At 49.1% G+C, this 17,147-nt stretch overlaps 2 protein-coding genes across 2 annotated transcripts; one reads left to right on the forward strand and one right to left on the reverse strand.

Moving 5' to 3' along the window:
* Window positions 1–669: 669 nt before the first annotated feature.
* LOC117012807 (mitochondrial import receptor subunit TOM5 homolog) lies at window positions 670–825 on the forward strand. The gene has a single exon (XM_033089245.1). It carries the CDS (start codon window positions 670–672, stop codon window positions 823–825), a length of 156 nt encoding a protein of 51 aa, XP_032945136.1.
* A 10,400-nt stretch (window positions 826–11,225) lies between these two features.
* Window positions 11,226–15,312, reverse strand: ERAL1 (Era like 12S mitochondrial rRNA chaperone 1). Its single transcript, XM_033091586.1, has 10 exons — window positions 14,881–15,312; window positions 13,845–13,972; window positions 13,655–13,732; window positions 13,210–13,256; window positions 12,987–13,048; window positions 12,701–12,813; window positions 12,361–12,609; window positions 12,094–12,243; window positions 11,894–11,974; window positions 11,226–11,786 (listed from the first exon to the last, which is right to left on the reverse strand). The coding sequence occupies exons 1-10, from the start codon at window positions 15,161–15,163 to the stop codon at window positions 11,664–11,666; spliced, it is 1,314 nt and encodes a 437-aa protein (XP_032947477.1). The 5' UTR covers window positions 15,164–15,312; the 3' UTR covers window positions 11,226–11,663.
* Between the last annotated feature and the right edge of the window lie 1,835 nt (window positions 15,313–17,147).

The following is a 17,147-nucleotide window of genomic DNA, read 5'->3' on the forward strand; positions in this document are numbered from 1 at the left end:
ATCTTGGCCAGAGGACCAAGAATAAGCAAGAGGCAGCCGGATGGCTCAGTGGGTTAGAGCACGAGCTCTGAACAACAGGGTTGCCGGCTCGATTTCCACAGGGGCCAGTGAGCTCCGGCTTCCACAACTAGTTTGAAGAAAACGAGCTGCCAGTGGGCAGCCGGATGGTGACTTGACTTGGAGCTCATGGGTCCTGGGAAGAAACACACTGTTTCCCAATTAAAAAAAAAAAGAAGAAGAAGCAAGACAAACTTGGAAAAGAGCAAAGTTGGAGGACTTAAACTATCAGATATCCAGACTTAATTTAAAGTTTCAGCTACTAAGACCAATGGAATAGAACAGAGAGTCCAAACACAAACTCACACTTGTTTTATGATACAAGTGCAGAGCTATGCACAAGGGACAGTCTTTTCAATAAAAGATACTGGATCTCTGTGGGAGAAAAACCAGTTCTTGACCCCGAACCTCACATTGTACCTAAAATCAATTCCAGATGGATTGTAGATCTAAATGTGAAAAGTAAAATAATAAAACATGTAGAAAATAGCAAAATATCTTCATGACCTTAGGATAAACAAAGATTTTGAAAATAGTATGAAAATAACTATAAAAGAAAAGATAGAGGAAGAGCCGAGCGCGGTGGCTGGAAGCTGTTGGGGCTCAGCCGCGATGTTCTGTATCGAGGGCCTTACTCCCGAGCTGGACCCGGAGGAGATGAAACGGAAGATGCGCCAAGATGTGATCTCCTCCATAGGGAACTTCCTTATCTACGTGGCCCTGCTGCGAGTCACTCCTTTTATCTTAAAGACATTGGACAGCATATAAAGATTGAACATCACATGTGAATGCGTGATATGAAGAACCTGGTTCCAGTTTCTACTCTGCAAATGAATCTGCAAGTGAATAGGCCCAGAAAGATGTAAGAGACTCTTTGACTGAATGGACATAAAACTTCTACTTGTTAAAAACAAGTTTGGCTCTGGTAACTGAACTTCGTAGCTAAAATATAAACTATTTGGGAAGTATGAAAGATGTTTTAGGGCCATAGTATGCCCTTAATACCTGTGATATTCAACCTCCATGAATGTTGGTGTAATTGTAAATAATGTCAAACTCCATTTTCTAGCAAATATTAATTATACAAGGGAATTATGTCTGCAAAAAAAAAAAAAGATAGGTAAAGCAGAAAATTAAAATTAAGACTATCTGTATGGAAAGACACATTAATCTCCAGGGAATTTTGCTGAGCAAAAGAATGCCAATCTAAAATGTAATACACTATTGCTATTTATTTAATATAAATGTGATATTCCATTTATATTACTTTTTCGTTTTTAATTGTAAAATACATAGAATAATAGAATAATGATGGGTTCAAACCTTACACAGAATGGCCAATAGATGTATGAAAATGTATGTGGAAGATTGTATTTTGCAAAGATAGTAACAACAATATCTTCTATTCCACACGTTCCTCTTACAGTGTGACTTGGACAGTCCTTCCAATTAGAGGTAGAGCCTATGCCCCCGTCCTTTGAAACTGAGTGGACTTTTGTGACTATTTAGGTTAGTAGAATATGGTAGAATTGATGCTATGTGACTTCTGAGGCTAGATCATAACAGACAGTGTAGCTTCCGCTTTATCACATGGAATACTGTCTTCAAGCCTTCAGCCACTGTGTGAGCAGTCCGACTGTTCTGAGGCCACTGTGCTGTGAGGAAGCCCGGGCAGACAGACATATGGATAGGCCCCGAACCACAGGAAGAGAAAGAAATGTCTGGCCAGCCCCCACAGGACTGCATCTGCATGACAGACCCCAAGCCCGTCCTGCCCTGCCAACCTCCTGAAATCCTGCCCCCCTAAACTGGGAGAGATAGTAAAAGGACCGTCAACTGTTAAAGCTTCCAAGTTTGAGGATGATTTGTCACACAGCAATAGATAACAGCATGTATAACTTCATGAGGCATCGGGGAAATGCAAATTAAAACCAGGATGAGAGATCATTATACATCCACCAGAATGACTAAAATGGAAGCGTAACCATGCCAGGTGTAGGTGAGGGTGTGGAGCAATTGGAACTTTCATACCCGCCTGGAAGAAATGCGTATCAATCAATACAACCACTTTGGAAATCTGTTTGACACAATCTAGTACCGCCTTTGACCCAACCATTCCACTCCCAACAGAAATACACAGACATATATATTCAAGCATATTCATAGCAGCGTTATGAATAATGGCCCCCAAATTCAAACAACCCAAATGCTTACCATGTAGAATGAATAAAGTGTAGTATATTCAGGAAATGAAATACTACCCAGTAATAAAAATAAACGGGACTTTAAAGGAAAAAAAGAAAAGAAACGGGGCCGGCCCGGTGGCTCAGGCGGTTAGAACTCCATGCTCCTAACTCCGAAGGCTGCCGGTTCGATTCCCACATGGGCCAGTGCTCTCAACCACAAGGTTGCCAGTTCGATTCCTTGAGTCCCGCAAGGGATGGTGGGTTCCGCCCCCTGCAACTAAAATTGAACACGGCACCTTGAGCTGAGCTGCCGCTGAGCTCCCGGATGGCTCAGTTGGTTGGAGTGCGTCCTCTCAACCACAAGGTTGCCGGTTTGACTCCCGCAAGGGATGGTGGGCTGTGCCCCCTGCAACTAGCAACGGCAACTGGACCTGGAGCTGAGCTGCACCCTCCACAACCAAGACTGAAAGGACAACAACTTGAAGCTGAACGGCACCCTCCACAACAAAAATTGAAAGGACAACAACTTGACTTGGAAAAAAGGCCTGGAAGTACACACTGTTCTCCAATAAAAAAAAGTCCTGATCCCCTTCCCCAATAAAATTAAAAAAAAGAAAAGAAACGAATGACTGATACATGCAACAACTTGCAGGAATCTCACAATGTTGAGAGAAAGAAGCCAGATGAAATAACACATGATGTCTCACTCCATTACATAAAGTCCAAAACAGCAGGCAGAGCTAATGTATGGCATTACAAGTCAGGAGAGAAGTCACCTTTGGAGAAGAAGAGAGGAGTGACAGCGAGAGAAGGCTCAGGGGATGTCTGGAAACATCTGGTCGTGTTCCCGTTTCTTGATCTACGTGGTTGTTACACGGGTGTGTTCGCTTTGTGATAATTCACTTGAATTATGTTTTATGTCAATAAAGAATAAATTGCCTCCAAGGTTTTGGGCCTGTCTGGAAGAATGGAATTGCTATTTACGAAACATAGTTGAAGGAGCAGATTTGAGGTGGAATCAGGACCTCAGTTTTGGATGTGCAAAGTCTCAGGTGCCTATGAGAGAAATTGGCAAGTAGGAGATTCACGCTACAAGTTAGTTTAGAGGAGAGGCTTGGCCTGGACCCATGGAATAGGGAGTCACCAGTGTGTGGATAGTATTTAAAGCCTCCGGGACAAGATGAGATCAGCAAAGGAGTGAGTGTAGGTAATAAAGAGAAGAGGTTCAAGGATTGAGCCTGGGGCTGTGTATTGTTGGGGTTGTTACAAGGACTAAATGACAGAGCTCATTTAGCATCAAGCATGGCACTGTATATTACTGATATTATTTGCTTGGTAGCGGCTTAGAAAGCCCTTTTGTGGGCTTTTTTTTTTTAATTTAAATTTTATTTTCCAACGGATGAGTCGAATGATAAAATCGGTTGTACTCATGTAGTCCCTAAGTGAATCCTATGAAAAGAGCTACTGCCCTCTATTTTATAAAAACGAGGAAACCGAGAAGCATGCACATGAAAGAACTTGCCCAAGGTCACATAGTGTCTGAGCCAGAACCAGGACTGGAAGCCAGACTCCCAGACTCTGAGGCTCCTGCTCTTTTTACCGCTTCCTGTTAACCTTCAGGAAAGGGAGGCCTGCGTGGCTGCGTGGGGCCCAACTAGGAGATGCTCCTGGTGAGCCTTAGTGTCAGAGACAGTGGCTAACGAGAGGAGATGACCAGAGAGCGGCTGGGATAAGACAGTCAGCAAAAAAACAGGCGGGAGCCTTGCTGAAAGAGGCTTAAAGGATGCTGGAGAGGAGAAAGATGTTTGGGGCAATGATTTGGGGGTTGAAGGAGAGTGGTGATGCATTAGCACCTGCGCCAAAGACAACGGGCTCCGAGAGTGGGTTCAAACGGGGCCTCTGTCCCCAGAACCTGGAATCGGCCTCAGGAAAGGGGAGTGGGTAGTATAGCGCCTGTTGTCTAACTCCCTAAAATCCTGCCCAGACTGTCTCTCCTCACCCTGGGCTGCCATGGACGCAGGATGGGGCAGGAGAGAGCCAGTGTGCAGACGGGGCTCCTGGGGGCACAGGTAATGCTGCTCCCCACTTCATTGTCCTCATGACTCCAGCCTTAGGGACTGGGTAGTATGGGGGGGGGCACAGGGCCTATTCCCTTCTCTGCTATTTCCAGTCCCTGGGCCTGAGCGCCCAGCACAGAGGGGGTTAACGGCCCTGGCACCTTTGCCTGAAGTGGTGGCAGGGAACTGTCACCAGGAGCCCTGACTGGCCTGATAATCCAGGCTGCCTATCTCTTTCACAGCAGCTGTGAAGCAGACAGGTTGTCCTGGCAGGGAGGGAGGAGGTAGGGCCCGGCTGATGGCGGGAAGGATTTGAAGGAGGGAGGGACCAGGCTCCCTGGGGATCCTTTCCCACCCAACAGCTACTTTCAGGACTGCAACTGGAGACAGGAGTGGTCATGGCCCAAGTCTGGACAGGGAGGTTCCCGCCGACTCAGAGAACATGAACAGACTTAGGGAGGTGTTAATTGGAAAATCTCTATTTCTGACTCAATCTGTACCCAGGCAGGCACGTCCTTTCATGTGAGTTAGCACACATGTCCGTGGGTACGTGCCCCATTGGGGAGGATGAGTAGGGAAAGCCCCATAATAAAGCCAGAAGAAAAGGAGCCTGGCATTCATGAAGTTCCTATGATATCTGAGCCAGGCTCTAGGTTAGAAATTTTTACCTCTACTGTATTACTTAATCTGCACAACAATCATGGAAAAGAAGGCATTTAAAGCCCATTTTACTGAGGAAGAAGCCAGGATTCCAAGAGCAGGGCAGGGCCCAGGCGCACGTGGTAGGTAGTGGTGGAGCCAGGGCTCTGACAAATCCAAAGCGGTGCTTTTCCCTTCTGGCTGTGAGTCTGTGCTGGGCAGGTGGTCTAGAAGAAAAACAAAAACTCTAAGGCACAACCCCTGCACCATGTAGCCTGAGACTCTGATTCCAGCCAAAGAGGACTTGTGATTCAAGGGCACGTCAGCGAGCTCCATGTGAGGGTCTGGCTGCAGGAGGTCAGAGAAAGGAGAGGGGATTATGCAGGGTTGGAGCGTGTAGTGGAAGAGGCTTAAAAAGGAATCACATGGGTGGGGGGACGTAAGGAAGTGGAAGCAAGAAAGGACTCTTCATATCATGAAGCAGCTCCCCACACTTCTTTCATTCACTATTCCCAAGGATCTTGTGAGGTACTGTGGGGACGGAGCCAGGAGTGCAGTTTCCAGGCTCTCGCCCTCACGTGGAAAGGTGCTCATTCGGGTAGTAAATGGCCATCAACTGATTGGATGGCCATCAGCTGTGGCTAGTTGGCCGTCAGCTGTACCCAGTGAGCCATTGGCCACTAATATAACTGCCATGGTTACGCTAGCAGCAAATGGGGGCTAGCAAGAAGATGGTGGCTGAGCTAGCAAGCGCGATTGCAGTTAGCAAGTAGGCTTGGTTGGCAGAGAAGTGGACAGCAGGTTGCGATCGTGTGGCTCCTGCTTCCTGTGTCTCCAACCCAGCTGCCAGTGAGAATACAGTGGTATGACTCCCCTATCTATGGCTCCGTGGGTGTTCCTTTTTGGCCTCACCATGTCCTGCGTTCTTATGTGGGGAGCGGGAGCTGAGATCCTGCATGACACCCTGCATGACGGGTACGTATTATTGTCATCCCCATTTGAAAGACGAGGAGACTGAGGCTCGGAGAGATGAAATAAGCAGTATGCTCAGAATCACATTACTGGTAAGTGGCAAAACTCGGGTCTAATTCCATTGGCTCTGAAACTCAAAAGGGCCCCACAGAGACACTCACAAAATCAACCTCCTTCACAGCAGGTTTGTGCACAGAGCCTGAGGTCAAAAGTCTGGACAGCAGAGTTGTCATCCTGCCTCTTTTCCAGATTTACTGTGTGACTCAGGGCCACACAGTTCCTCCAGGACCCTCAGTATCTCTGGCATGCAGTTATCTTTTGGACTTGGATGGACATTGGCAAAGCCCCCAAGGAAGCATTGTTAGGACCCCACTGCATCTGGGTTCATTGATCAACATGTACACTTGCTCGTGGGCCCAAAAGGCATCGAGAGTGTAAGAGCTGAGTCCTTGCGCACACGTTGGGCAGTCAGCAGGTCCATATCTGTTCAGTATAAGACATCTTTCCTTTTCCTCTTAGCTTTTTTTTTTTTTTTTCCTGTAAAGCATCTTCTGAGCACCTCCCAGAATAAGGCCCATGAGGGGTGCCGGGGCCACAGAGAAGAATCAGACAAAATGCCTGCTCATGGAGTAGTTTGGGACAAGTCAGGGACAGATGGAATTCTCACAGTGTGATGAGGAAAACAGCAGGTTCAAAGCCTGGACATAGGGGGCAAGTGTCAGGGGGGTCAGGAGAAGCTTCACAGGCTAGTCACAAGGACACCAAGGGGGGATAAAAGGCAACGACCAGCAGTCATCTCTGACAAACCCCCTAGATGTCAAGCTCCAATCTATCACATGGAGAGAAAGGACAAGAACAATTTTCCAGCTTTTCTTTTTCACGCCTCTTAGGCTCCTAGAACCACATGAGACTCTTGTTTTGGGTCCCGTGTATCTAAAGCAGAACAGGAGAGCAAGAACATCCCAGAACTTCTCAAAGTGGTTTCAGGATGAGCCTTTCTGCCGACTGTACTGAGTGAGACATCGAATGACCACATAATTTGGCCTTCTTTTCTTTGTACAAAACTGCCAACTTCACTCAACTTAGTAAGGCAGCCAAGAGGAAATGAAGAGTAATTTTACTTGCTGAATCTATTTTTGTATGGGTATCTCCATGTATTATCTGTCTATTGTGGGCAGCATACATGTGTCCTGTGTGTGTTCTGCATGTTATGTGTGTATCTGCACATCTGTGGGTATCTGTTGCTGTCTTCCTCTTCCTCTTGGGGTCCTGGGTTCCCTGATGCTGGGAGGGGAGGAAACCCTGAGGCTTTGGATGATTCTCTCCCCTTCTCTGGGCCTCAGTTTCCTCTCCTCTATACGTGAGGGACTTGAACTCCAGGATTTTTGAAGCACTCTTGTAGATCTGATCATCTTTAACTTCATCATTTGTCATGTGGTTTAAGGACTTCATCCAAAGAAGGTGTAAATAAAAGTCAAGGGCTTAAAGCTGCAGTGGCAGGGATTGGAATTAGACTTGGAAGGATAAGGTCCCAGACCAGCCCACCCTGACCCCAGGAGAGCCATGAAGTCCCTGGTCTGAGGCAAAAGCTGTTAGAATGCAAGGCTGGACCCAAGGATCCCAAGATTGTGTTCCCCACCCCCGTGCGGGCCAGGCCGGGGGCAGAGTCTCCGCGTGACTGGCAGAAAGGGAGGATTCCCAACCTCATTCCCCTTAGGCTTCTAAGGAGGCAGAGGGATTGAAGAGCAGCCACCCAGGAGACAGCCCTGGGCGGGAAGTGCCTTCGAGTCCTACCGGGGCCCCTGCTGGCTCCTGATAAGCAGAAGGGCCCCCACCCTGATAGCTGCTAGCCTGCTTATCAGGGTCTCCAGACCACCCCACCCAGGCTGAGACTCTCCTCCAGTCCCCACCCTGATCACAGCCCCCTCCCCTCGGGCTGGAGGCTACAGCCACAGGATCTCTGGTGGCTGAGATATCTCTCCTCTACCTCCAGGACCCCTGGGTTCTGTCTATTTCTACCTTTGGACCTGGCCCCCAGGGATTAAGCAGAAGCCTACGCAGGGAATGGCCTGAAGTTTGGCCCTGGTGCATAAAGCCTTTACTGTGGTGAAGGAGCCTGAACCATCTGTGGAGTCTCTGAGTAGAGGTGGCCTGGCAAGAGAGGTCACAGGACAGGAAAGGGGGCTGCAGGGGGGCAAGACCAGATATAATGATAATTCCTCACTTGGTTAGAGCTCCCGGACTTAGAAAATGTTCTCACCCATATTTCTCACTTCATTCTTACAAGTTGGTGAGGTATGTATTACCACCAAAGCTCAGAGAAGTGTCCCTTTACCCCAGTCACAGTTAATAAGTGAGACAGAGGAAAGGAAGAAAGGAAACTGACATTGGTTCTATACAAGCCAGGCTCTGATCTGGGGGTTTGAGATGCGTGCAGCTAAAAAACAAAATTCAAAATAAATAAATAAAAATCAAAACAAAACAAAACAAAAAACAAAATTCGACCAAGTAAATCTGAAGCTCTAATTGCATTAAGCAATTCATGAGTTGCCAGCATCCCATCTAGCAACTAGAAATGCACTCTGAGAGGTTGTACAAAATGGACTGTTCTTATAGGAAGAAGGGTCAGGCAAAGAGCTATTAACAAAAGAAGGGGTTATTTCTGGGCCTAGACATTTGGGGTAAGGGGAGGAGAACAGAACAGGAAAGGGTTTTTATCATGCAAATTGCCTCTTCTTCCTGCAGGGATGGAGAGGGCCCACATGACAGATTACCTTACTGGTACTCGACCAGAAAATTCCAGGCTGGTTGATTAGTATTACATTTCTGGGAAAGGTTGAAACTGCAATTAGCTAAGGTATGAGATCTCGGTTTGGTATCATGGGCTTTCAGCATGGGTGATGTCATTTTGGGCCCCTGGTTTTCTCTTTTACAGTGCTCACATCATTCTTATAACCACCAGGAGAAGGGCATGGACAGCTCCCCGTTTACATTTGAGGAAACTGAAGCTGTGAGCACTTGGTCCAAAGTCAGAGAGATGGATGCGGTGGAATGGAGACTGTCTGTCACTCAAGGCCTGTTATCTCTAAACCTGGCTCTCTCAATGGCCTGGAGCTGCTTTCAAGAATATTCCATGAGCTTCCAGATGCTCAACAACAGGCCTCAACTGTGGCCTTCAGTGAGCCTGTGGGAAGGGGGGTGAAGTAGAATTAACTTGTTTGAACCCCTTCTGTGGGCCAGCACTAGCAGTGTGCTAAGTGCTGTCACAGCTCTGTGAATTGGGGATTGTTATTGTTGCTGTTTTAAAGGAGAACAGGGACGGTCCAAGAGAGAAAAATGACTTGCCTGAGAGAGCTACACCTTTGTCCATCTGCCTTCCCAAGCCAAAGTCTCTCTCCTCTCCCATATTACACTGGGCTAAGCTCCATGTCAGTCATTTGACATGAATGTTTATTTAGTCACTACTCTGGGGTAGAGATACATCGGTGGATAAACCAGACCCTCATGATTATTTGCTTAATATGAATAATCACACAAACAAATGAGCCCATAGCAGGGGGATTTAACTAAGGAAGACTTCTCTGCAGAGGTGACAAAGATCTGAAGAGGGAATAGGAACTAGACAAGAAAGGAGGGAAGATCATTCCAGAGTGAACAGCATGTGCCAAGGTACTGTGGCAGCAGGAAATAGAACACCTCCAAGGAACCAACAAAACAATGGGTCTCTCCTCCCACTCCCGGATCCTTGCCTCCTCTGCCCCTGCAGGAGGGGTGTAACTGCCTCCTAGCACACAGACCAGATTGTCTAGGATAGGGGGAGGGGAGGGAGCAGAAAAGCAGATGTGCTCCCCAGAATTGGGGTCTAAATAACAGAGGCCTGGCTTTGAGGAGTCTCTACACTAAGAGTCCCACCTTCCTGAGAGGCAGAGAACCAAATGCTGCCAGGCTCTTACTCTAAGTCCCTTGATCTCTGAAGGACAGCCTGCCACCCATTCTTATGCTGGCTCCACGCGAGTTTAGGATTCAGCTGCTCTCAAATCTCCCAGCAGAGGACCCTCCAACCCACGGGACTTTGCCGCCTTGCCATGGCAGACCTGAGCGAGGAGTCTGCCTGCCTAGGTCTGACCTTGGGCTCAGCATAAAGGGGATTGAAAATTTAGTCCAGAGCTTGTCCCAGGAATCCAGGACCCTCCCTGCTTTATAGAGATTCAACTAACAGTCCTATCACCACCAAAAAACCCCCAAAAAACTCCCCCAAAGTCCCCCAGGGCTCTGACCAGCAATTAAGCCCTGAAGGATGGGGTGAAGCTGTTCTTTCTCCTTTCCAGCTGAGCGAATCGATGGCCAGCTCCATGGGAATGGGAGCGAAGGCTTAGCAAAGTTCATAGAGGAGAACGTGAGAAAGGGCCTAATAGGGAGAGGGACCAGTGACCCTCCTTCCCAGGAGTCCCGCAGGGAAAGGGTTAAGAGGCAGGGCCTTCTAGAACCTGCGATACTGCCCCACCCAGGGGAGGGGCCAATGGATTAAAAAGCGAGCCCTTTGAGTGGAGAGGCCGGGAGAGGGGCACTCTACCTTCCCCATACGCAGTTTCTGCTCCAGGTAAGTGGCCCTCCTCTGTCTGTCTGTCTGTCCGTCTGACCAGAGGTAACCTTGTGCCTCATTATGTGATCTCTGGCTTGTTTTAACTCTGGCGCTGGGTCCCTAAGGTGATCGCAACAGATCCCTGCTCTGCAGGGTTCTTTGCGCCAGTCCCCTTCCCCTAACCCCCTTGGGCTGCTCTGGACCACAGAATGAAGACACTGGCCCAGGCACTGTGGGGCACAGACAGGGAGCTCTGTGTCCAGCCCTAAGCTGTCTTGCTTTGCCTCCAGCCCCTGGCTTTCTCTGCCACGCGCCCCATGTCCCCTGCAGGGCCCTGGCTGGGATATCATCATATACTGTAAGTTTGTGATGAGACACTACAGTATAGATGATGTACTAGTCCGGGTACCCCCAGCTCTGGAGCCTGACAAGGACCGCAGAAGATGGAGGATGGCAGAGGAGGCCTCAAGCCCAGCGCACTCACCGCTCAGCCTGGCACAGCCTGCCGACTGCCGGGGCACTTGGGAATGGCGAGGAAACCGTTACCATTACTGAGTTTAGTAATGGTAACGGTTCTCTTGCTGCACCCAGAAAACGTGCCAAGGAAAGAGCTCAGGACGCCGAAGCAGACTACTGGAAAGGAGGGAGACCCAGCTCAGATAATGGGGTGGGGGTCAGGGAATGGGTAAATTTTCTCTTTCCTGTTTAAAGAAATAAAGGTGAGAACCAGAATGCTTGTCTTTTAACTTTATTAGCATCCAAGAGGGAAGGGGTGTGAGGGATCAAGGACTTGGGGAGCAGGTGGGAGGCATTATCTCACTCAGGACACATGGGTCCTTCCCCGGCTTCGAGGTGGAGGAGCTGAGGGTAGAGGTGTAAAAGATCTGTCTGCGAATAACTGGTAACTCAGGGAGAAACGGTGCGCCCAATGCCAAGTGGAAGCAGGATGGCACTACTCCCAACAAATGTCCAGAAACTCCCTGGGAACTGAGCTAAGGTAGGCGCCTTCCTCCAACACGAGACACGGCTGGGCAGGGGCTGTGCATACGAGACAAGCCACACCAGCCCGCAGTTAGTCAGTGTGCCAGCCCCAGGCACGGGGCAGTTCTGGTCAGTGGCTCTTGCCAGACACTTAGACTGGGATGTCCTGGGAGGGGTAGCAGAGAGTGGTCAGTCCAGGAGCTTCACAGAGAGGCGGAGCTGAACCTCACAGAGGAAGATATCCATCAGGTCTTGGCTGGCCTCCTCAGCAATCTGGGAGATGAGGTGCCCCTTTGGACCAATCAGGATCTTCTGCAGGTGGGATAAAAGAGGAATGTGAGCCTGCTCGCTGGGCTCCCAAACACTAGGGGAGGACCCCTGCCTAAGAGAGTCCCACCTCCAAGCCCAGCCCTGCTCACCACATGAGATTCTTTGGGCACCAGGAGCTTCTGTACGATGACCAGCTCCCCACTGGGTCCTTCTTCCCACACAACTGTTCTCTGCACAGGGAAACACGATTCGTCAGGCAGGCCCACTCCCCTACCCCTCTGGGACCCAGCTGTCCTGCTGTGGGTGTGCACCGGGTGGAGGGCCCCAGATCCCTTCACTGGGCTTGTACCTGCTGTACACTGTAGGGCACCTCCTGGGGCAGGTGCTCTAGGAGCTTCTCTCGGATGATGTTGGCACAGATCTCCTCAGGCATCTGGCTGGTGAGAACTTCGCTGTGGAACTCCCAGGGCCCCGGCCGCGCCTGTGCCAGGAGGTATTGCTGCGGGCACAGAGGGAGTATGTGAGCCCGTCAGTTCCAACCAGGGCTTTCCTACTCGCTCTCACTTCCAGGAGGAACTCTGAGGCTTGTCTTACCCGACAGAAGCCCAAGCCTGACCTTTAGTGTTTTCACATCCTCCTGGCTTAGGGCTGACAACATGAAGATCTCCTGGAAATGGGGCCAGCCAATTCTCTGAGGGCTTCCCACGGACTGTGTGTTTGGATCCTTCAATGCTGGGCTGGGGTGATGGGTGCCCTGCTGTGAGCGGAAGGCCTGCCTTATCTTGAGCTTCTTGCCATTGACCACACCTTCAGTGAGGGCTGCCGTGAGCTCCAGGAGAACTGCCTTCTGCTTCAGGCAATCTACCTGGGCATGGGGGACAGGCCGAGGGGGTGTGGTCAGCGGGATGGGGGCTTTGCAGGAAAGCAGACCCCTTCCTTGGGTCGGTGGTGCTCACCTTGTTCATGACAAGAACGCTGGGGACTTGGGAGAACTGAGTCAAACACTGGAGCACTTGAGGGCTGAGCTGGCTCCGAGTCCACTTGTCGGAGACATCCACGAGAACCACCACTGGAAGTCGGCAGGGTGGGGAGGAGGAAAAGGATATGACCACTCTCCCCCTTTCCCCCCACCCAAGCACTTCCAATGGGATGGGCTCTGGTCAACCCCCACCGCCCAAACTACCAAGAACAAGAGGCCATGACTGTATAAATGGGGCTTCAGATTCCCATCCTGAGCCTAACCCAGATCAGCAGATTCCATGCTCTTCCATGGATCTTCCAACAAAGAGAGCTCCAGATGGTGCCTGAGGGACAGACATACATAGGTCAGGAAGGGTCTTGTGACTAATGTGCTCCTGATGAGGGATGGAATGTGCTAAGAGGGTTTCCCAGCCCCTGTGATGGAATCTCCCCACCCCCTCTTCAAAACCTTTCCCCCTACAAGCCTTGTTTCCACAACTATTACCTTTTCTGTTTAACAGGGCTGATGAGGCCGGGTGTGTCAAGTAGAATCTAAAACCAGGAAAGAGAGATGCCTAGACCCCCAGACCCCAGGAGGAAAAGATTATGACTGGGGAGTTAAAGGCCACCCTTCCTGTCAGAAGCCTGCCTCCGCCACTTCTTAGCCAAGCTGACTAGATCTTTACTCTCCAGCTTTGTTTTAATTCTAGATGGGATCCAGGAGGAAGAGGCTGACTGTGAATATATGAGAGACTAGGAAGCAGGAAAGAGGAAATGAGACCGTTCCGCTTAGGTACCAGAGGGGAAAGGCACAGAGAGTACTGCTCCAGGTCGAAAGGAAGAGGAGACCCTCTTTCCGCAGAGAAGTGAGTCTAAATGTCATTTTCTTCATGTCTAACAGTAAGGGAAGCCCTCTTAGCTACACCCTCTGTCCTGTTGCAGGTACGCACCACCTGGGCCTCCTTCTCTGTGATGACCCCCAGAGCTTGGCAGCGAGTGGTGTGCACCTTCTTGGAGACAGGAAACACCTGCCAGGAACAAAGAAGTCCCAAGTGAGGTCCCAGATCTTTCTAAGACAATCGATGAAGAGATGAAAAGGATGTGTGTGTGTGTGGGGGGTCAGTCAAGGATATAGCATACTTTTCGGCCCAGCAGCTGGTTGGAGAGTGTTGACTTCCCTGCATTCGGGGCACCAAGGAGGACCACTCGTAGGACCCGGGGGTTCTCAGGCATATCTGGATGATGGACCAAGAGGAGATCCTGCTCATCTGTGTGTGGGGGCAGGAGGGGAGAGAGAGTACAATCTGGATCCTGTGAGGTACACAGTCCTACCCACCCACAAAGGGAGTAGGGATATAAGATCAGTATACCAGGTTGAAGCCGAGACCTGGCTTTGAGACTTAGTTTGCCAATTAATTAGTTTATATGACTTTATCAAGCCCTCTAACCTCTCTAAATTCCTTTATTTTCTTATATGTAAAATGGAGATGATATTAATGGTACCTACTTATAACCTTCTTTTGACAATTGGCAATTGTGTAAAACCACTCAGCACAATGCCTAGCACTTTAACGCTCAATTACTGTGTGGAATTGTACTATGTAGTTGTGCATGGTAAATATATGTACATGCGTGAGTATAGCTAGACCAGACAAAGCCAGAAATTCCTCCCGCCTTGACTATCTCACCCAGCTAAGATTGTTATGAATGCTTTCTGAAAGTATTAGCTCCTTATGACATTGCATTGCAATTACCAGTTTGTGTGTCCCGCCTCCCTACCAGATTCTAGTCTATACTACTCCCTACCAGAAAAGAGGGTGCTATATCCCAGGTGTAACTCAGTGTCTTGCGAAGTAGATGAAGCACTTGTTGGATGAGTCTGCTTCCCATGTGGGATCAGAGACCCACAACTCTGCCTAGCCTGTGGCTCTTCAATCTCAAGACTCTTGGTGAGTGTCTCTGGTTGTGATCAGATGGGTTCCCTCTGGTTCGCAAACTCTTAGAACCAGGTTTTTCTCTCCTGTGAGTTCCTTCACTGCTCGACTCTCTCCAGGCCTTTAGATTGTTTTCTGTAACACGGCCAAACATGCTATCCCCAGACTGACTGGGAGTTTTCCCGACACGGGGCTTTCAGTGATAAAAAACCGTCCAGGACAAATCTATCTGGGCCCTTTACCTCTGTGCATGGACACGGCGGGGACGCAAGGAGTCAACGAACTATCAGGCTGAGAGATTCCGAGAAAGCGGTCCAGAGCTGAGTTCTGGCCATAACGCCCAGAAGCCGGGGCCAGGAGGGGACCAGAGAAAGCGGCGCCCGCGACACAGGACACGCACCTCCGCTGACAGCCCAAGAGCGACGGGAACCGGGTCGCCCACTCTCTCGCGCCGACAGGGCCCAGCTGCCCAAACCCTAACACAGTCCGAAGGAGCGCAGCCCCACGCCGGCCTGGGGCAGCCATTGCAGCCGCAAGGCACTCCGGGAACTGACCGGGAACGCACCTACGATTGGTCGGAGCGGCGGAAGGGCGAGCGAGCAGGAAAGAGCTAGATTGGCCCAGGGAGCCGAGACACACGCGACGTAGGAGGTGGGATGCGACAGAAACTATTCTGGAGACTAGCCAAGGCCAAGGAAAGGGGAAAATGAGTATTTAGAATGTGTGAGCATGATAATCGTTTTGGAATCCTATACACATCGTGTTTTCTTCTCTTGCCAAAGTTTCGTAAAAGGCCCTTCTAGTCCTACCTCCTGCAAGACTACATCTCCCACGAGGCCAAGCGGCAGAATCGTTCTCTTAGCGCCTGACTTCACCCAGCTGTAGAAACCGGCGTATCATGGGAGTAATGGTCTTGGGGGACGGGAGGGAGGGTGGAGGGAGCGGGCACTATTCGGCTGGTCCCCTTAAGAGTCATTTTAGTCCTCTCCATCCTTAGACTTGCAAGATCCTCTCCCAGTTCTACTTTGGCTTGGCCTAGCGGTCCGGCAGCGGCCTCCAGCGGTCTGCACTTCGACTTGATGCGAGCCTGCTGTAAGGAGTGGTCCGTGGGTCGGTGTTTCCAATGTACCGTAGTAGCCAACCCGGATTTCCCTCCTATAAACCTCTGCTACTATCTCCTCCCAGAAGTAATTCCTTTCTGGAGAAAAAGCAGAGGGTTTGCAAAGGAAGAAGCCGTGTAGTTACCTAGAATCCCCCAGACTGCCTTAGCGGCCTGAGGAATTTGATTGACCTATATGTAGCCTAAAGCTCTCTTCATCCTTTGAAACCTATCAAACTCTTGAAATTAAGAGATAAATGAACAAAACGGACAAAATTTTCCATCACTTGCATCCTGTGTGTGTGTGTGTGTGTGTGTGTGTGAGAGAGAGAGAGAGAGAGAGAGAGAGCGAGAGATAGTGACCTGACAGGAACAATTTCAGTAGAGCAGTCATAAATGGAGGGGGTTTAGGAGAGAGGAGACGAATTAAGGATAACTGGAATATATATAGAATATATATACAAGTCTTCTCAGAGGAGCAGAGCAAAAGGGAGTGGGAACAGAAGAGGAGAGAGGAGTGGGGTTAAGAGACGGTTTTCTTTTTTAAGATGGGAGATTTTGTGTTTATGGCAATGACCCAGTAGAGAGGGAAAAGTTGATGACAGAGAGGGGAGAATTGTTGGAAGATGGTGAGACTCAACTGGCCAGGCTGCTATAGGAATGGAGGCTGACTGTCCAGAGAAGCTCTGAGTGACACAGGATTGACACAGCCTGGGCAGCCAAATACACTGATGGTTTGCAAATGGTGCCAGGCTCCACTTTTCAGACTCCCTGCTCTGTTAGTGGAAGGAACAGCCTTTTTGGAACATGATATTCAGGATGTTCTTTGGGCACCCATATGCCCAAAGAACATGATGCCACTAAATACACAACTAGCAGTCAGAAAAATATTAATCTTTCCTGGACACTTAGGTGAGATGTCATTTCAACTGCAATTAATGTGAAGGGAAATTTCAGGTTAAACAGTGGATGAAGAATGTAATTACATAAATGCAAAGTCATCCAAGGAACACATACTAAATACTACAGTTCTGGCAACAGATAACATTGTGGAAGAATCCCAGGGATGACACAAAAATTAGAGGAAATGAGACAAATTGCCTTGTTAATTCTTTTTTTCCACAGAAATTTTCCCTCAAAGGATATTGTGGGGGAATTTTGTATTTTGTGAGATTAGGAGAGGCTAATCAAATGAAACAGACGGCCTCGATTCATATCTCAGCCTGCCACTTATTAGCTGTGTGCGTTTGGATAAGTTCTTTAAACTCTCATCTGTAAAATGTAGAAGGTGATAATAAATAATCATTGTTCATTTGAATCTAGGACTTAGAGCAATATAGGCTCTCAATACATTTTCCTATCTTAAGGCTACTTGTTTTGCCCCTTCAGGAATCTTGTTCCATGAATTAT

This window comes from Rhinolophus ferrumequinum, chromosome 21 (genome assembly GCF_004115265.2).
Source record: "Rhinolophus ferrumequinum isolate MPI-CBG mRhiFer1 chromosome 21, mRhiFer1_v1.p, whole genome shotgun sequence".
NCBI lineage: Eukaryota > Metazoa > Chordata > Mammalia > Chiroptera > Rhinolophidae > Rhinolophus > Rhinolophus ferrumequinum.

Excerpts from the sequence above, each read along its gene's own strand:
- ERAL1 (XM_033091586.1), bottom strand. The coding sequence starts at position 15,163 with ATGGCTGCCCCAGGCCGGCGTGGGGCTGCGCTCCTTCGGACTGTGTTA. Across the intron at positions 12,244-12,360 it reads AGGATGTGAAAACACTAAAG|CAATACCTCCTGGCACAGGC; the intron begins GTCAGGCTTGGG and ends CTGTGCCCGCAG. Across the intron at positions 11,975-12,093 it reads TGCCCTACAGTGTACAGCAG|AGAACAGTTGTGTGGGAAGA; the intron begins GTACAAGCCCAG and ends TTCCCTGTGCAG.
- LOC117012807 (XM_033089245.1), top strand. The coding sequence starts at position 670 with ATGTTCTGTATCGAGGGCCTTACTCCCGAGCTGGACCCGGAGGAGATG.